Here is a 19,140-nt window from a genome sequence, read left to right on the forward strand (position 1 = left end):
GGTACAGTGTATCGGAGTAGCGGCGGCGGCGTCCAACTTCTGGATCGCGCGCGCGAATAGCTGCTCGACCTGGAACGCGGAGGGACGCTCGGCTGGGTCTCTGCTCAGCATCACTCGAACAACATCGAGCATTGGCCGAACGGCCTGGAAGATGGAGTCTTTGTGTTTCTTGGCGTCGTTGTCCAGGAGTGTGATCCATGAGCAGACCTGGCCGGCGTTCCGGTCCAGGTGAAAGGAGCAATCGGCGACGCCGCCCCCACGGCCGGCAGTCCGATTCTTGGCTCCCCGGTGATGAGCAAAGGCGGAGAGCTTGCGTTTGCAGAGAATGGTAAAGATATCTAGTATCACAGCCCCGAGGGAGAAGATGTCGGAGGCTTCCGGGTCCGTTTGGCGCGTCTGCCAGGTCTGGACTATTGCAGCATTCGTGCCTATGATAGGATAACCGATTGGGTGATATATAGCAGAAGAGGCGGAAGAAGATCCCGAGGAGTTGGAAGAGGTGATGGAAGGTGTATAGAACATGGGCCGTTTGATGGATCCGATGGCGCGTTTGCGGACACTTCCAGTACTGGATCCGGAAGAGGACGATTGGGTGAAGGAGACTCGCGACGAAGAGGACCCTTGCAGGCCAATTCGTATGGCAGTACCTTGCGAGGTGACCGATTCTGCACGTGGACTGTCTGTCTCGTGATCGGACGGCAGAGAGCTTCGGAGTCGAGACAAGCTCAGGAAGGACGGGCGTGCAGTTGACGAGGCCGACTGCTTCCGCGCCGAACGGCTCCCTGATGGAAGACTAACCGATGGTCTCGTTATGTCAGTGTTCTGGACACTGACCGAGCGCACCCAGCGCTCTGGGGAGCCATACTGATACGACTCGACGTCATCCATCTTGGCCGGCGACAGCAAGGTATCGAGTGCCTCGAATTGACCTAGATAGACTCGGAATTCAGCATCGACCAGTATGTTCGACGGACGGATGACGCTATGTGCATGGCTATGTGCATGCAGCCAAGACAACCCATCAGCCAAGCAATGCGGCCAATTGACCAATATCTCCCGCCGCTTGTTTTTCGGAAGCCGTTTGAATGGTTGAGGCACGTCAGTGAGGAAAGACATCAAGGTGCGTTCGTATACTCCGGAGAACAGAATGCAGACCGTGTTATCCACAAAGTAGGATGCGTAGATCGAATAAACGTGGTCATGGGCCAGCCTCCTCAAGGAACGGATCTCCTCCAGTACCTCATCCTCCTCAAAGAAGTGCGGTGCTCCGCCGACAGTGACTTGCGTTCGCAGGAGTATACGGCACGCCGCGCCGGCTAGAACCACCTTTTCAACGCCCTCTCTTACCAACGATGTTCCCGTGCGGAGGAGTTCCACAGGAACGCCTTCGTTTTGAGTGTACTTCACATGGTCGCCTGCTGCAATTCCGCGTACAATGAACCGCCATTGCGCCAGGAAGAACCTGTGTTCGAGGTCGGGGTTCGGGCCGTCGGCAAAGAGAGGCAGACGCTTGACACTGGGGGCCGAGAACGGTAAATCCGAGTCATCCAGAGACTCGTCTATTAACGCGAAGATTCGATCGGGTATGTCGATGTCGACAAGAATGAGAAAGAGCCTGCCGGCCTTGGCGATGATCCAGTCGAGATAAGATTCGCTCGTCAGGCCCTCTCCCCAAGGCAGCGGGGCCACTAGACGGTGCAGGACATTCGAAGGGAGCTGGCCGAAGACGTATTCCGGGCAGAGGGTCGCTTTCACCCGATCCTCGGGCCACCAAAGTGAGGTGACGGGGGCTGACATCTCGGACTCATGGCGATCCGGGTCGTCGTGGAAGGGCGAAGCTTCCCCACAGGCGGGGGCGGACATCTAATATAACCACTTGGAGATGAAGAGGAGAAAAGGGGAGCGTGGCAAGGATACTATTTCCGGCGACCTTCATGTAGGACGAACATGTCTCAATGCAGGTATCTGTAAGTGGCTGCCATGAAGGCGTTCGGGCAATGAACAAACCAGGAAAATGAAGATCAAGGGAGAGAGAGAGAAAAGCAAGATGAGATATTCGATCAAGAGGCGTGCAACAACAACCCCAAAAAAGATTGAAAGATAAAATAAAAAAATAAATAAATTGCCATTGTAAATGGTAATAAACATCAAACTTAATAGGCTTAGATATCGGGGGATATAGTCGGCGGGGGACGGATGGGTAACCTACTGGTGGACACGAGGCTTATCAAACAGCAAGGGGGACTCCCCACGCCATTATTGGAAGGCTCCAATCAATAGTCATAATGATCAGAGGAGGTAGAAGAACGAAAGAGGAGTAGAAGGAGGGGGTCACTCCTCGCTCTCATCTACCAGCCAATGCTCGCGGGGGGTGCGAACCGGGGCTCTTGCTGCACTGTAACCTGGATGCTGGTGATAATGATCCCATGTGACTGGCACTGGAGTTGGTCTATGCTCGAAGCCGCTATGACCACCAGTGCAATGAGAAACAAGCACTGCAGTCAGTAGTGTCGAAGGACGATGGCTGGTCAAGGCACTAGGGGGGCCACCCCAGTGACTGCAGGACGAGCTCGAGCTTGCGAGGTGGCAAGGATCACCATGGCAGTGCGGCAACGGTTCATACTCGGTACAAAGAATCTAGGTCGTTTGTTGTACGGAGTATCCGTCTATGAGTGGGGAAAGGATGCGAGGCTCAGAGAGCCGGTATACAATGACAAAGTTTGGGCGCGAGTCAAGTCACGAACCGGGCCGGTATGACGATTGAATTCGGCTCACTGCGTGGATGCGTGGATATCAGCAGGGCAGGGCAGGGCAGGGCATGACTATTGTTCTCTCTCGGCGGGTGGGCTTACTCGTCTCGTCCGTATCTCCGAAAGCGATGTCGATAAGGCAACGATATGGGGAGGAGAGGAGGATAAGGAGAAGCCGGAGAAGGAGAAAGACCTTCGAGAATCAATGGATAACCAGCGCTAGTCCCAACACGGTCATCTTTCCCATCTTGCCTATTCTCCTCACGATTCACATGATTCGCATGATTCAAATGATTTACTGCTTGGACTACAAGCTGCCTCACTGCTGAATCCTGCTAATCGTCTCACCATACATGTCGATTCGACCAGTAACCAATTCATTGTGATGTATCATCGCCGGCATTCGTCTGTCAATCCCTCTACGCAAACAAAAATCCCCCGAAAAGCAGAACCAGCAAGGGTTGCGCGTCTGTCTATCGATCGCTAGGCTTGCTCCCTATGCCGGAACAAGAAACGTGGCGTGGCGCAAAGGATCCAGAAAAGGTCTCAGATGGGCGTCCTGCAGAGAGTCGGTAATTCCTGAAGGGACGCACCCAGTGATTTCCAGCATGAAGAATTGTGGCAGAAGCGTGGCACACACTCCTACTCATCCTGGGACTCTCTCGGTCAGCCTATGATAACCACCAGGTCCCGAGGAACCAACAAGCGCCACAATACGCAAAAAGCAGTTCCTTTGAGGCCCCCTCCCCCAAAGAAATGCAAAATAGCAACCCATTGAAGAGAAGGCTACGGAATACTTCAAACATTCGAAGCTCAACAATCGCCAAACTTTCCGCTATCCAGGGATTCTTGTTATCAGCACCGCCCATTCGTCACCCGAGAGACATTGCTTATCAGCTCTGCCGTCAACCCCGGCCTCTGACAGCGGACTTTATTCATGAAAATGCGCCCGTTAGTCAGAATGAAACCTTGATAAGCCCTGCCTGCTTCGGGTTCTTACAGTACCCCTTCAGCCATCACGGACCAGGGGACGTCAGCCCGGGATTTGACGGATCCATAGAGCTCTTCTACAATTGATATGTGCAATACAGTAGATGTCGGCGAGGCTGAATGGTGCACCAACACCAACACTCCACCCTTCCGAAACGTATATCAAAATCAAACCACTGCTATGCACCGTTCACAAGATCACGTCTCAGGTGAAGTGGGCGTGTGGTCCATGCGCGAAGATCCGGGTCTGGAGAAGAATTTGGGCTTGGGGTAGGCATAATGGCCCAGTCCACCATATCTCCAGGCTCTACTCCGTACAATGGGTCTATGTACTAATCGAGTGGCTCACAAAAGTACTATACCATACCCTCCGTTCGGTATGCTGCTACCGGTCAGCACTAGTTGAGTTGCCTAACGATTAATTTATTACTACGCGCTATTCTTCTTTCCCACTCTTTTTTACGGAGCACGGAGACTATGTGCAGTAAACCAGTCCCTTATCTTCAGAGCGTGATCGGTCCTCGCCGGTCCGCCGGGGCAGCTCCGCCCTCGAATTCCGGGAACTTTCTTTGAGTGGCAGGTCTAGAATCAAGCGAGGCATCGGAAGTGCTCTGTTTTGTGCCTGCAGACTGACACCCCCAAGAAAACCATGGGGAATGGTTGCATGCAGCCTAGAAGGAATCGGTAGTCGAGCCTCCCCTTCCCTTAGATCTCTTGATCATTTACTCAGTATGTTCACCCGCAATTACCCATTGTGGGAAGCAAACTTGCCGCCTTACTGTACGCACCCCATTTTCAACTACTCCGGCACCGGGATGAAGCCCATTGCTCAGAAGGCGCGCGGTATGGTTGTGGCAGCCACGCGATCGGTCTCTGCGGTTTTCTTTCTGAACAAAGGAAAAAAAGAATTTCGAAAGATCTCGGGCGGAAATGTGACTACTAGCTCAGACAGACCAAGATCGATCTGACTTTGACAAATGATGCAGTGCAACCTGAGATCGTCTCGTTCCTTCATGCGATGACAAGAAATGCAGGTGCAGACAGAAAAAAAAGATACAGTAGGATACGTAGTACATCCATGATAGGCACAAGAGAGTGCTCGAAGTAGGTAGTATGCAAAGAAAATTTCTCGCAAGTGCTTTTTTGCTCTCTTTCCCCATCTCCCCCCTTTCCTGTTCACTGTTCCAGACAGAAAATAGTTCTCAGACGATCAAGGTCGTCTGATAATTCCCTTTCCTCCACTGGAGGCGCGGGTCGAGAATACAATCGTATGTGCAGAGGGCTTGGGCTGACTGCTTCACCATCCATGGCGATGCAGATACAACCCCCTCCCCAAAGAAGTAAAGAAAGAAAAGTCAAATCAAAGAGAGAGAAGGAAGGAGCAAGAATCGACACTGATGTCTCCAAGCTAGTCAAATCATGCATCGAAGTGAAAATCCCGACACTTTCAATCGTCCCCCCCCCCCTTTTCATCCAGGAAAGGAGGGATGGATCTTGCAGGGCTGATCGCAATTATATTAGGAACGAAGCGTTCGTCACATGTCGTAAGTTTTTTTTTTTAAACCTTTTGCTTTTTTGCTTCCCTTTTTCTGTTCGACTTCCAGAATTTTAGCCTATCAGACTAGACCTGTCAGAAATGGATCATCGTTTCATGTTTATTCGGGGGGACGGGGAAGCACGCGCCAGCCCGAGCTATGATGGAAACCCACCTCCTTTGTGTGTGTGTGTTCTCCTGTTCAAAGTTCAGGAAGACAGCTTCGAGGGCTTATGATCCCATGCGCCGAATGCCCCGTCGCAATTTACTGTTCGTTCGATGCGTAGAAGCCATCCGTTGCGGAGGTTGTGGGTGAGGCTGGGTGGGATGTTGCGACGGTTCCTCATGGGACCGACGACGATTCCACGATTTGCGGAAATGCTGCTGTTCCTCGTCCTGCTGCTTTGCGCGGTGATGGAGAAACTCTTCGTGGGCTTCCTTTTCCTCGTGCAGAGCCTTGATCTGATGACTGGTTAATTGTATCCAGGTACCAACCTTCCTTGAAGCGAGAAGGGGGTGTGGTTTATTTTCCAGCGCTTGGCTCGGTATAGATGGAGAAATGGAACCGTCGGGCAAAGAAGAAGAGCACAAGAATCAGGAAACTATAATCAGTTGAAGACACTCACCTGAGTCAGCCATAACTCCTGCTCCGAACTCCAGGCCTTCTGGCAACGAGCCAACTCATGTTCAGCAATCGCTAATTCTCGTTCCTGCCTCATCGTCCACCGACATCGCTCTCCAACGAGACTGGCCCAGCTCACGACGCGCACGACTCCATAATGGCGTCTGTGAGGGTTGCTGGTGCTGCTGCTGTTGCTGCCGCTGCTGTCGCTACTGTTCCGGCTACTGCTTCCGCTGCATCTGCTGCCGTCGGATTCGCTCACCGCCATGTGCACAGCTGCAGCGACAAACTCTTCATCGTCATCTGGTCCCTGCACGGCACCGCCCCAACGGATTTCTTGATGATGATGCCCATGCTGCCCATGATAGTCGATGGCCTTCCCCTTCCACACCGCTGCCGTTGGAGACCGCTGGTCCGGGCGTTTAGTGAAAAGGGACAGGCCCAGGACGTACTTGACAGGGTTGCTGACCCCCATCTTGTGGGCTATATAAGAACAGTCGACGAAGAAGAAGATCTGAAGAAAGAAGAGGAGAAGGACAAAGAGCAGTGGAGCAGTGGGGAGGAGACTGATGACGTTCCCTGCCTGGGGGCGTGCGTCTCGTGTGCGTCTCGTTTGTCGGGCCACGGTGAACGGTGGATTTGCTTGCCCAGGGTCCTGGGAGAGCAACAGAGAAGGAACAGGGAAACAAAGTGAGCCTGAGGTACAGTACTTCTGCAAGGAACCCTCGTGTCCTGATTCAGATGTCTCGCGTGTGACTTGGGTCTGGTCTTGTGTCTGCACCGAGATATGAATCAGTTCCTCTTCCCATCTCCCTCGTCTGGAAATCCCTTTCTTATACATCAAATTCAACGCCCACCCGCGGCTGGCTCAACTCTCAGGATTCCCCGACTGAATGGGACATCATTTTGCAGCATCTCAACAGAATCAAAGAGAAAGGACCCGCAATTTTCTCAATTAGGCGCCATAAGAGAGACATACACGCACAACCCCCATTTCAGGCCTTGAAGAGAGGAAAGTCAATGGGGCTAGAACTCGTGTGTCTCGTCTCTTTGTGCTTGGCTGGCACCCATCATTATGCCTGCAGAAGCGCAGTCGAAACTACAATAACTGCATCCAATCACAGGCCCAGTGGGACTGGTCAGGCATGTCATCGACCCTACGAGTCCTTGTGTCACCTCAATGACTGCATCTTGGGGAGCAAGGAAACGTGGCACATGGTCCGGCCTTGGGTGGGACACACACTGGCTCCATGGGGGAACAGCATGGAAATGCTCAGAAGAAAGGAAGGTAAACGTTGCAAGGCAAACAATCGACTCGGCAGAATCACCTTCCGCGCGAAGAATTTGTCAAATGTACGGAGTACATACTTGGGCTTTTTCCTTCCTATACATGGTATTCGCAAGGTAAGTCGACAAACTGAACAAGGTCTCCAACGCAGTTTGGAAGACACGCTGCGACGCGAAAAGTCAAATCCCATACACCAATGATGTCACAGTAATTCAACCCAAATTGTACTAAGAAGCAAGAATTCTCTGGCAGCTGACTCGTCCGCGGCCAATCTCATAAGCCCAACGTAAGTAAAAAGAACCCAAACAAGCAAAGGGGGTATGGTACATGTACAAAGTACGTGCTATACAAAAACAGCACCAAAAAAAAAGTCAATGATGGAAAAGTCAGCGTGCCAACTCAATGCGAACCCAAGAAAATCCGGTCGCTGCTTTGCCACTCCGTAACGACCCGAGAATATGCAACAAGAATAGAAGTCAGTGCAGCGTACGCTAGCTAATGTGCCAGCGGAGTCTTGAGTTCCATAAAATCTGTGTATCGGGATTTGCACGTCAGTGACCAAGCGACCTGCAACTCTGGGCCTTTATCTGCGCCACGTCTCATAGACCGTGTCCCTGCTTCGAGAGTTGCCTATCCCCGGATGATCCCTGTAGCGCATGGGTCGCCGTTCCTTCCTGATCTGTTCGCCTATGATAATGCTGATCAATCTTCTATGCAAGTCGGCCTCCGTCCAAGTAATCTGCCCTGTACCGCCGGCCCTGATGTCGTCACGAGAGACCTGCTGTGCGAACCTGTCGATGATCGCAAACTGATCCTCCGTGACTGGGACTCCAAAGACCCCGTCTGAAGTCCAGATCCAATCTCCAATAATCTCGGTCCGGCCAGGAGCCGGATAATAAGGGAAGCGCTCAGGGTGCTTCTTGGAAAAGCGATAGAGGTTATGCAACAGGCGGTAGTGATCATTGGAAAAGTGCCCGGAGTAACGAGCGGGTTGCCGCTTATGCCTCATCTCCCTCACTTCCTCGTAAAAAGGGTCCCGCGTATCGCCCAGTGATTCATAAGATCTGCGATCAAAAGATATCTGTTGCTCGTCTCCTGGCTCTGCAACGTGAGACGATGGTCCCGGGATGCCTTCCAAGCGTTCCGAGTCAAATTCATCACGAGCGTGTCTTGAGTTTGCCGTGGTTACTGCTTCATCCTCGTATACAACTGAGTTTTCCTCCCTTTGGGAAGCTGGCCGGAAAGACTTGGGCGCTTTGAGCCATCCAGGTGTCAAGCTAGTAATTTTCTGAAACCAGGATGATGCTTGGTTGTCCAAGCTGGCTCGTCGTGGAGGATCGGGGGTGTTGTCAGTTGCAGCTTGAAAGTATTGTCCCTCGGCTGCAGCGGCATCGGCAAGACTTTCAACATCGTCTCTCATAATCTCTCGTCCACTATTCTGCCTGGCCATCTCCAATCTAGTGGTGGGATCTATCTGAAACGTCCCTTCTTCCAAGTCACTGTGCGAGCTCAGCTCGATCGAGTGCTCTGACAGCTGATCATGTTCAGACGCATGTTCGTGGACGCCTTGCCCATGAGATGCTTGGTTTGATGGTGAGCCACCTTCAGACTGTGATTGGCTCGCATTACTCGAAAGACTACCTTCTCCATAGTAGTAACGGCGGCGCTTCGGGGTAGGATCTCCTTGGTACAAATTTGTGAGGTCAACATTTTCCTCGCGCAACTGCTTGACCCGCGAACGACCGAGGAATGGCACTGTGTCCTGCTCCTTGGTCCAGTGAGCCGGAGAGTATAGTCGCCCCGTCTGACTGCGGGCCGGGGTCCAGCCAGTTTTCCATGGGCTTGACTCATCCTGTCTAGGGCGCAGGTCATTCTTATCATTGTCAAGCATAGACACGCGATGTGATTGGTTGCCTTGCTCCATTGCCTCCTGCTGCCAGATGTCTTCATAACCCTCGTCGTCATCTTCCTCGTTCGCTTGTTCTGCCTCTACGTACCCATCCTGGCTGGGTGCTTCTTCGGGTTCATCATCGAAGCCATCATCCTCGTTCCACTCTTCGTCTTGTTCTGCTGGGACATCTGATTGATCACTCCTGTCGCTGTCAATGACAATGACTTGACTAGAATTCGCCATTTGAATTTCCCGACTGATGGCCTCCCTCTCACGTTGCCACTCCTCCATCCGTCGCCTCATGACTGAGCCGGGAGTATCGAAATCTGCCGCACTCAGCGCTGGTTGAGGTGACTTAGGAGAACTGGCTTCTCTGCTCCGTAATATAGTTCTCGCATTGGTCTTGGCGTCTACGGCCAGCGACTGTTGATATCTTTCTAGTTCCACTTGTCTCTGCTTCGCAAGTTGCTGTCCAAAGGCCAAGCCTGCCTGCAGTACTTGTTGGGACTGAGGGTTCAAATCCTGGAAAAGAAGTTGCAGACGCTGTCGGTTTGCGGCTAAAGCGGAATCTGATGACTGCGAGGTTCGTTGCTTCCCCTCCTTCAATTCTGTAAGAGGACCCTGTAAAGCGATACCGGCGCGTATAATGCGGACAAGTCTGAGTAATGGCTTCTGGCCTTGTTGAACTGGACGCAATGTCGGAACGGCAGAGGAAGAGCGGATGCGTCTTGTGGAGGCTGATCTACCACCTGATGCGTGTTGCAGTGAGGTACTAGATTCGATGGAGCGCGCGATTCGCATACGAGGGTGGTCTTCTATCTCTGCGTGAGAGACGGGTTTACTGCCGCCATGGATTTCAGGGTCGAGTGATGTTCTCTGCCTGAGGACGCCGTTTGATTCTCGCTTCAGGAACGGCTTGAGAGCATTCTTGGCGATCTTCGAATTGCTATCGCCCCCGAGGCCATGTTGCTTGGCTGAGGGAAGAGTATCCAGGGAGACCATACTGAACCCTTCACTTTCCATAATCGAGTCGAACTCCTTATGCTCGTCCGTCGGATCGCTCCTGCCGTACGATGCACGGGTACGGCGATTGCCGCTAGATGCAGCTGTTCGTTGGGAAAGCGCCACTGTTTCCTCTCCCGCGACCGGCGAAGATGTCGTTGGGGTCGGGTATAGGCGCGGCGGTCTGGGTGTATGACCGGCATGCAATGTGGTTTTAGACGAGCTGGACTGCAATTCGCGTACGGGAGACGGCACCTTCGATGGGGTGGAGTTCAAGTTGTATTCTTCGTTGTCTAGATGGTCAACTTGTGGGGTATCGTATGTGGGCTCGAAGGTCACCCGTGGAGTAGTGCTAGCGTGATTGACCACCGCAGGTTGCTCCGGTGAGAGTTCATCGTCAAAAATATCGACCATCTCTTCGTCCTGGGGGGATCCACCATCGTCCTCATCCGACCCAGCGTCCCCAGCAATGTACACAGGGCTCCATCGTGATCGAGACTCAGCGGTCGGAGTATCCATATCAATGTCTAGTGTTCCTATATCCTGCTCACGTCGCGTGACCGCATCCACCTTCAGCGGAGTCTTCCTCGGTCGACCGCGTTTTCGCTTCTGCGCAGACCCGGGCGGCCCTGGGGTATGACCAGGGCTGCCTGCGGCTGGTATCGCATCGAGTAGTAGTGTATCGGACTTCCTTGGACGGCCTCTACGCCTTCGCGGTGTCTGCTCGGACTCGTCCTTGAGTGGTATTTTTGTGATCATGGTCGATGGTCGAAGACGTTTTGGCGTGGGACTTCCGTAATCGTTGCTGTTCTCTTGGTCTTGCGTCGCTTCCAAAGTCACACGAATCCTCCACGGACTGACATTCCCGTCGGACTGGAGTTTATCGGGAGACAAAGCTTGTTGTTTTCCATTCAGTTTGAGGTTGGGCGAGGCGGGAAGAACGACATCGTTGAACTCGAAAGAATGGGCGCCAGGTGTGAGGTTGAGCCGCGACCGCTTCTGTCGTTTCGTCGTCCGCTGACTCTGGAGGAGGTCAAAGTCAGCTGGCGACATGAAGCTCTGACGACCAGTGAACGGTTTGAAGGGCGAGGAGATTAGATAATCACTATCGCCAGATGGCCCAAGAATGTCGGGAGAGGAGGAACTCGAGGTGCGAGAGGACATATCGGGTTATGAACGCAGCTCGCAGACCATGGGAGGGGCGACTCTCAAGTGCGCCCGTCGCGTCTCATTGAAAGAGAGGGTACACCACGGTCGGGCGCTAGATGGCGGTCGACATTTCGGGGGGAAATTCAACAAACAAGAAGCCAAAGGTGTATTCTCACAGTCCAGATAGACTCAATTGTAGATCTAAGGGCGGGGAAAGGGAGGAATTTGCGTGCTTATCCACGCATAACATAAACAAGTCTCCCGATCAGGCAGGGCGGACTTGGAGCTGAGAGGCCTGACTCCTGAGGAACCAGGAGTTATGTAAGCGGGCGGTAGGTTGTTCCCTTCCATCCCATCCTGATGCCTCAGGCTACGAATAGCCTTCACCTGGCCATCTGGTGGACTGTCAAGTGTCAACTAATGCAGACAAGACACCTCTACTGATAGCTCGGTCTAATATATCCAGTACTCCATTATGCTTACCGGTACAGGTGAGCGCAAGCCTCATGCGACATCATGCCATGGCTTGACCAATATACTGGTACTACACCCACTGACCAGTGCCCAGCTCGGCAATCGGCACTGCACCGAAGCTTGTCAACGTAATATAGCCTGGAGACACGAGCAGAGTGGCAGAGTACTCCGTACTCCGTATAGAGGAGGTACATGTAAGCACTGCCCGTGGTAGTCTGGCACTGCAAGTGCAAGCTTAGATGATCGACGGGACGCTTGCCATTTCCCCGCAAACCAATTCCCCCACCGGAGTATGCCCGAACCGGACTAGTGCACCACCCCCGGGGCCATGGCTTGGACCCCCTTTTCTGTTTGTTCCTTAGGCTGATTTGCTCCATTCCCGTGGCTTCATCCTAACTACAACCTACACTAAGGTACTAGGTAGACTACTGTCACCAGCCTTGTTCTCTACCCATTCCCCAGCTTTTCTCCTTCCGGCCTGAACTCATCATCGCTTGCATCTCCCTCTCCCGCTTTCCCCTCACTTTACATCCCGAGCTTTCACGTCATCTCTAGATCTGGAGCTAAGGTGGTCAGACGCGGACTAACTTTTCCCGTCACCCTTGCTCCCAATCCTCCCAATCCCCAACCCCCCAGGTGTAGCTTGATTAGCTATCCACATACTTGGCATCTGTCCCCCTGACAGCTGGACTTTTACACCGTCTCCAATTTGCGGGTAAGATGACGATGCCTTGCCCCCCCCCCCCCGTCGGACAATTGACAACATGAGCTAACCATGAGTACCAGTAGCGGCATTCCTACCCCAGTTCCTGCGTGCTGCTGTCCACCCCCGCCCCCTCCGCCGGCGGTCAGGCGTGCCATCATGAGGTAAAAGAGCCCTAATGTGGAGTACTTAAATAGAACGATGGGACCTTCCTCCACAACCCGCCAGGGAATTCCCCAGCTGCTCGGTTGTTTCCGTTCCACCCTCTGCCCTGCCCGCATCACTCCCCGGATTCTATTCCTGTACTGCTGCCTGTGCCTTGCGGTCACCACGCTGCTCGGAATCAGAATGCATCTCAAGAGCTATCTCTCCACCGCCCTCTATGGGCTGCCTGTACTATCCCAGGCTGCAGTAGCAGTGGCGACGGACCCTTTCAAGGCCTACACCATTAGCGCAAAGAACATCACCGCGACGCTGATCCCCTACGGTGCACGCTTGACATCTCTCAAGGTCCCAGACCGCAACGGGAATTTCCAAGACGTGGTTGTGGGCTACGATGATCCGAAGCGGTACCTTCAAGACACGGAGACCAACCGCACTTTCTTTGGGGCCGTGGTCGGCCGGTACGCCAACCGCATCAAGAACGGCACCTTCTCAATTGGCACCGAGGAGTATCATATTCCTGAGAACGAGAATGGCGGCAAAGACACCCTCCACGGAGGCCCATTGGGCTATGATGGCCGCAACTGGACCGTCACCGCGTACTCCAACTCGTCCATCACCTTCACCCTGGTTGACCGTGCCTTTGAGGATTTCCCGGGTGATGTGATCACCCATGCCACGTTCAGTGTCCAAACCGAGGCCACCAATGAGAACCCAGAGGGTTTGCCCCAATTGACCACCAAACTGGTGGCTCTGGCTCTGACGGAAACCACCCCGATCATGCTTGCCAACCACATCTACTGGAATCTGAATGCTTTCAAGAACGAGACCATCCTCGACGACACCTGGCTGCAACTGCCCCTGTCTAAGCGCCTGATCGGCACCGATGGGATCCTGATTCCTGACGGCAGCATCCTGGATGTCAACACCGCCTACAATGGCTCTGCGGACTTCACGGCAGGCAAACTGGTCGGTAAGGATATCGACGAGGCCGTGCACCTCTGCGGCTCCAACTGCACCGGCTACGACAACTGCTTCATTGTCGATCGCCCTACGCAATACACCGCCTCCAACTCCATCGTGCCCATCGTCCGCCTGAACTCCAGCACCACCGGCATCAGCCTGGAGGTCGCCACCAACCAGCAAGCCCTACAGATCTACTCCTGCAACGGCCAGAACGGCACCATCCCCATCAAGGACTCCCAGATCAAGCTCAACAAGGAAGAGGGCATCGACGGCGCCGAGTACGTCAACAAGTACGGCTGTCTGGTGATCGAGACGGAGGGCTGGATCGACGGCATCAACAATCCGGAGTGGGGCCAGCTGTCGGATCAGATCTACTCGCCTGAGACCGGCCCGGCCGTCAACTATGCCACCTACCGATTCGGCACCGTCTAGGCGGCTGCTGCTGCTGCTGCTGCTGCGGGGGCTTGCGGAAACAAACTTTGCTTGATTGCTTGAATCTCCTCTTTTTAGCGACGCAAAAAGAACAATCTTCTCGAGGCATATCTCTATGACACTTGGTCTTACCCCCTTGGCCCTCGAAACTATCTTTCCGATGTAGAATCTCTGCAACCCTGTACATAAAAAAATTCTAAGGGACCATTAGGTCTAACTAGTCACCTTAGGTTGCAATAAGTTACTCATCCCTAAGCCCTCTAATTCATCGACCTCACCTTCCCACTCAAAGAGATAAACCCCCTACTTATAGATTAAAGGAACTGCTCAAATCTAGTCAATGGAGTACACAGCAATTGTCAAAGAAAATAAATGGGTATACAAAATGCAGTCAGTGCTAAGAAATTTAACGCAAACGAGGATCAACGGCTTGTACTGTAGTTGCACGAAATGAAGTCTACCCCCACCCCGCCAGCGTCCAACTTGACCGATCCCCGCCACCTCCGGCCCTCAACCCCGACCGCCGATCGGGGACGTGGTGCCCATGGGCCTCGAACTCGCGAGTCGTCGCCCCGGCCAGACCATGCTGGAGGTACTTCTCGCGCTCGATCTCCACCAGGCCCCGGATCTTGAGGCTGGTGGTCAGGCTCGCCCCGGCCCAGGGGCCCAGCGACTCGACCTCGCGCAGCACCCCCTGCACGGACGGCGGCAGCGCGTCGCGGTCGCGGTCGCGGTTGTTCCGCCGGATTTTCTGCTCGATGGGGTCTTCGAGGTCCGCTTCGTCCTCGGGTTTGGGGTTTTCCGGGGGTTGCTGCTGCTGTTGCTGTTGTTGCGTGGGGTTCTCTGTGGCTGACTCGGGGTTTGGTTCTGAGTGGGTTGATGGTTCGGGAGACTTCGTCTCCGTCGGTATGTCGTTCGACGGGGCGGGACGGTTGTCCTCGCTGGGGTCTGTTGTTTTAAGATGAGGAGATGCCGGATCTTGAGCGGAAGCTTGGACTTGGGACGAAGGGGAGATTCGGAGGTTGGCAAGCTTGCGTCGTTGTTGTTCGATCACTTTGCCGCGGACGGGCGACCAGCCGTGTTCGGCGACAAGCGCTGCAACGTCCGCAAGGATTCGTTGGCGGATGCCGGGGATGTTGGCGCCGCCGCCGGTGAAGATGATGCGTGACATGCAGGTGCCGCGGGCGTCGGGCGGCAGGGTAAGTAAGGCATTATAGATCAGGAGCGGGAGAGGCTTTTCTTCGTCGTCGAGCTCGCAGTCTGCTGTGCCAGCAGCAAAGAGGACGCTTTCGACGGGTTCGCTGAAGGTGGAGAAGGGGAGGTTGATGTAGGTAGATCCTGGGTTCGAGGGGGACGGGATCTCCACTGTCCGCTGCAGGAGGGAGGAGAGAGGGGAATGGTGTGTGGTGGGCTCGGTTTCGCTGTCGTCGGGTTGTGGTTGCTGCTGCTGCTGCTGCTGCAAATCTGCTGGTGAGGGTCCCTCCCGGGGTCTGCACCATAGAAATCTACTGGCAACTTCTTCGCAGAACTCGAACCGGACCGAGATTCCACTGTCGCCCGGTGCTGGCTGCGATCTAACCCCACGCGCCGTTGGGATACTTGTAAGCAATCGACCCGTCTCCTGCAGCAGGGCTTTCATCGCCCGGGTGCTCCGCTTGATTGCGATCTCACGATACTCATACACCCCCGTGACGACCGTCTCCGCCCAGCCGATATCCACCACCAAGGCGGAGCGCACTCCGGCCGCTGTCGCCGCCATCGTAGCACTAGTCAACAACGTGATGCTCGGGAACCGCCACCGACTGAAAAGCGTCGACAGCAAGGCCGACAGCAACGGGTGCGGCATGATGGCGGGGAGCACCAGCACCAGTCGCGACGTGCCCGCGTCCGTCAACAGGTATTTGTTGTAGGTCTCTCGAAACACCCGCTCGATCTTGTCCTCCACAAGGCCCAAGTCTACCCCCCGGAGATCCATCTTCCAGAGCTCGTGGGCGCTCGCCCAGTCTTCCGGGTTGACAAGTGGGCGCAACTGTGCCGGGTCGGTATCTGGGTTGTTCGTCTTCAACCAGCCGCGGTAGTCGCCCACGCGGCGGCATTCTTCGGGGCCGCAGCCTACCACACACATCGGGACGCTCTCCCCCTCAAAGCCAGCCCGGAGCCAGCGGGCGCCAAGCTCAAAGATGATGGCATCTTCTTCGCCGCGGAAGGAAGTGCTCGAGGTGGTGCTGGCGAAGGAGGAGTTGTTGGATCGCAGGTTATGTTGTGGGGTATGGGGGGAGGATGGAGCCCCGCGCAGACTGCTCATCGAAAAGGGACGCTTGCTGTCGTCGTACCCAGAATTGGTATATGATGTGCTAGCCATGGTTTGGGATGGGTCTTTGGGGCCACTTTTGGGAAGCTGGACGTCGTCCGTTGCTGTCGTTCTTGTTGTACTAGCTTCTTTCCTCAAAATCACAGCGCGGGGAAGGTTCGGAGGTCCGAGGGTCACACGCAGCGATCATGCTTCCCTTTGCAGCGAGTCTCTCGAGGTCTTTAGGCAGTCAGTCAGCCGTAGATCAATCCCCTGAGCCAATTGAGCAAATTGGCCAAGTCAAGTGCGACAGCGAAAGCAGCAAGACGACTCACTGAGCGGCCAGCAACAACGGAGTGAATCTCCAAAAGGCGGGCGGATCTACATCGGGCCGCGCCAATCGCCCAGTTGTCGGCCGCCATCAAAACAACAACACATCTCCGTTTGATCGGCCTCTCTTCTCTCTTACCCTTTTTCCAATTATCTGTCTTTCCGCGTGGCTTTTTGGAGTGCCGCCTGTGGTAGGTTGGGCTATCCTTTTGGTCACACACAGCTCTGGAATTGAGAGCGCAGTCGGAATGGGGATCCCAGGGTAAGTGAAACCAGAAAACTTCTCTTTTCTCCGTGCTACCGATTGCCCTCGAGGAGGGACAAACAAATCTATGTCCGTTTCCCCGTCTGCACGTGAGCGCACGAGAGAAATAGACATGTCAACCACCAACTCCTTCCAGATCCCCTTTGCTAATTCTCAACAACATTAAAGACTTATCCAAGCGATTGGTACTGGAGAGCGAATTTCTTTGTCCAAATTGGCGATAGGACATCTGGAACGCAATGCGAGACCCATTCGTGTCGCAGTGGACATCTCCATCTGGCTTTTCCAGGTGCAAGCCGGTCGGGGCGGTCGAAACCCCGAATTGCGCACTCTGTTCTACCGACTACTGAAAATCCTGGCATTGCCCATCCATCCGCTCTTTGTGTATGATGGACAGCATAAGCCACCTTTCAAAAGAGGTCGCGCCGTGGCTGCGCGCAGTCACGGGAGTGCGCCGATCATTCGCCTGTCGAAGATCATGGTGGATTTGTTCCGATTTCCACGCCACGATGCGCCCGGAGAGGCTGAAGCCGAGTGCGCGAGGCTGCAAAAAGTCGGAGTAGTTGATGCCGTCATGAGCAATGACGTCGATACTCTCATGTTCGGGTCAACATTTACAGTCATGAATTTCTCGAAAGAGAGCGGGACCGGTAATGCGGCGGCCACCCATGTCACTTGCTATCGCATGGACTGCGCCGCGTCCCCTTCCAATGTGATGCTCAATTCGCCTTCGAATGCGATGCTGGATCGTGCGGGCATGATCTTGTTTGCTATGCTAAGCGGTGGTGATTATCTTCCCTCTGGTGTTCCGAGATGTGGCAGCAAGCTGGCCGGCGAGATTGCCAGAGCGGGCTTCGGAGAAGATTTGTTGGAGATTATCGATTCGGATGGTCCCGACATGGAGGTGCGGCTGAGCGAGTGGAGAGAAAGACTGCAATATGAGCTGGAGGAGAACGAAAGCGGCTACTTTCAAACCAAGCACAAGGTGGTCCGAGTGCCGGAGACATTCCCGGATAAAACTGTTCTCTCGTATTACGCCAAGCCCGTGGTGTCGACAAAGAGTGAGATCGATGTTCTACGGCACCGCTTGAGGAATGCATGGGACCAAGAGGTTGACGCGGTGCAGCTGAGGAGGTTCACCGCTGACACCTTTGACTGGAACTACCGCTCTGGAGCTAGAAAGGTGACCAAACTACTGGCCGAACCTCTGGTTTGCTACAGACTCCGCCTTGGGAAACAGGCCTCAGCCTTCTCCGCAAACCAGCCGAAGCTTTCTAGCAGCGAAGTGCCGATGCTGCAGAAAATCAACAAGAGCCGAGAGAGCTATAGCACAGATGGTATGACCGAATATCAGGTTGACATAGTTCCCGTCGACGTCGTTGGCTTGGACATCATGGCCGAAGAAAAAAATCCTCCCCTGCCTTCGCCGGGAACCACAGCGTCCGCCGACGAAGACGAAGAGGAGCTTGAGAACACCACGGATCCTGCTCCCCAAACAACCATCAAAAAGCGTGTCACAAAGCGGTACGATCCTTACTGTACCGACAAGATCTGGATTTCCAAGACCTTGGCAATGATAGGGATTCCAGATGTTGTGGAAAATTGGAAGAAGGCAGAAGCGGAGAAAGCGGAGAAAGCCAACGCACCGAAAAAAACCACACGCAAGACGGGCCCGCGAAAGAAAGTCATCGACCCTGGGATGAAGCAGGGAAGCATCCTGAAGTATGGATTCTTGACCAAGGAACGATCGGAACTTGGAAGCGACAAGCGCCTCCAGCTCGCAAAGATCACAGATGATTCCGGTTCTTAGTTTCAGCCTTAACGATAGGGACACTGATTCCTCTCTCTCTCACATGATTGGTCACAGAAATCGCTTTGATCACTGTGTTCGGCATCGTGATCTACGCAAGGCTATTGAAGACTCGGTTGCCTATACTACGAAGTGAAGCAGCGACTTGCGCCGTGGCTGGAGCTATGATTGTTCCCACCGCTTCATTTTCCATTCCAGACATGACAGCTTTGTCTCCCCTCTTTGCAATCTTCGCTGAGGATTCCCTTGTTTCCTTGGACTTGGATGATATACCGTACTGCGGCTGGGCAGACGGGAAGATTCCCAGATACATGATGGCCTCTCTCAGGAGTATATATGAAGACTAGAGCCTTGGTAGTCTCGTTCTATAGGACAGCACAAGACAACAAGACCGGACAATTACTCGACTATCCTTGCTTTGGCTATCTTGGTCAGCAAACACGTCTGGATTGTCTCGCCTGAGTTCCTGAAAATGGAAAGAG

The 19,140-nt window shown here is 53.9% G+C and overlaps 8 protein-coding genes across 8 annotated transcripts; 4 read left to right on the forward strand and 4 right to left on the reverse strand.

The window, feature by feature from the left end:
* Window positions 1-21: 21 nt before the first annotated feature.
* On the reverse strand, window positions 22-1,797 carry BO86DRAFT_287295 (protein kinase domain-containing protein; the record flags this gene model as incomplete). Its single annotated transcript, XM_025667364.1, has 1 exon — window positions 22-1,797. A coding segment is annotated over one exon (1,776 nt), but the record flags the coding sequence as incomplete, so codon positions are not given.
* Window positions 1,798-4,882: 3,085 nt separating this feature from the next.
* BO86DRAFT_189358 (uncharacterized protein) lies at window positions 4,883-5,452 on the forward strand. Its single transcript, XM_025666665.1, has one exon. The coding sequence runs from the start codon at window positions 5,011-5,013 to the stop codon at window positions 5,350-5,352; it is 342 nt and encodes a 113-aa protein (XP_025531239.1). The 5' UTR covers window positions 4,883-5,010; the 3' UTR covers window positions 5,353-5,452.
* Window positions 5,453-5,505: 53 nt separating this feature from the next.
* BO86DRAFT_396352 (uncharacterized protein) lies at window positions 5,506-6,371 on the reverse strand (the record flags this gene model as incomplete). Its single annotated transcript, XM_025673394.1, has 2 exons — window positions 5,506-5,736; window positions 5,901-6,371. The coding sequence occupies 2 exons, from the start codon at window positions 6,369-6,371 to the stop codon at window positions 5,506-5,508; spliced, it is 702 nt and encodes a 233-aa protein (XP_025531240.1).
* Window positions 6,372-6,826: 455 nt separating this feature from the next.
* On the forward strand, window positions 6,827-7,575 carry BO86DRAFT_189337 (uncharacterized protein). The gene has a single exon (XM_025666664.1). The coding sequence runs from the start codon at window positions 6,917-6,919 to the stop codon at window positions 7,382-7,384; it is 468 nt and encodes a 155-aa protein (XP_025531241.1). The 5' UTR covers window positions 6,827-6,916; the 3' UTR covers window positions 7,385-7,575.
* Window positions 7,296-11,609, reverse strand: BO86DRAFT_386306 (putative AT DNA binding protein). Its single transcript, XM_025671297.1, has one exon. It carries the CDS (start codon window positions 11,239-11,241, stop codon window positions 7,768-7,770), a length of 3,474 nt encoding a protein of 1,157 aa, XP_025531242.1. The 5' UTR covers window positions 11,242-11,609; the 3' UTR covers window positions 7,296-7,767.
* A 749-nt stretch (window positions 11,610-12,358) lies between these two features.
* Window positions 12,359-14,185, forward strand: BO86DRAFT_189368 (aldose epimerase family protein). The gene is made up of 2 exons (XM_025666666.1): window positions 12,359-12,415; window positions 12,487-14,185. The coding sequence occupies exon 2, from the start codon at window positions 12,605-12,607 to the stop codon at window positions 13,961-13,963; it is 1,359 nt and encodes a 452-aa protein (XP_025531243.1). The 5' UTR covers window positions 12,359-12,415; window positions 12,487-12,604; the 3' UTR covers window positions 13,964-14,185.
* Window positions 14,186-14,420: 235 nt separating this feature from the next.
* BO86DRAFT_355199 (putative actin-related protein RO7) lies at window positions 14,421-16,325 on the reverse strand (the record flags this gene model as incomplete). Its single annotated transcript, XM_025669613.1, has 2 exons — window positions 14,421-14,816; window positions 14,961-16,325. 2 exons carry the CDS (start codon window positions 16,323-16,325, stop codon window positions 14,421-14,423), a joined length of 1,761 nt encoding a protein of 586 aa, XP_025531244.1.
* Window positions 16,326-16,831: 506 nt separating this feature from the next.
* On the forward strand, window positions 16,832-18,658 carry BO86DRAFT_396356 (crossover junction endodeoxyribonuclease; the record flags this gene model as incomplete). The annotated part of the gene is made up of 2 exons (XM_025673395.1): window positions 16,832-16,845; window positions 17,017-18,658. The coding sequence occupies 2 exons, from the start codon at window positions 16,832-16,834 to the stop codon at window positions 18,656-18,658; spliced, it is 1,656 nt and encodes a 551-aa protein (XP_025531245.1).
* Window positions 18,659-19,140: the final 482 nt, after the last annotated feature.

This window comes from Aspergillus japonicus, assembly GCF_003184785.1.
Source record: "Aspergillus japonicus CBS 114.51 unplaced genomic scaffold BO86scaffold_6, whole genome shotgun sequence".
NCBI classification, from domain to species: Eukaryota; Fungi; Ascomycota; class Eurotiomycetes; order Eurotiales; family Aspergillaceae; genus Aspergillus; species Aspergillus japonicus.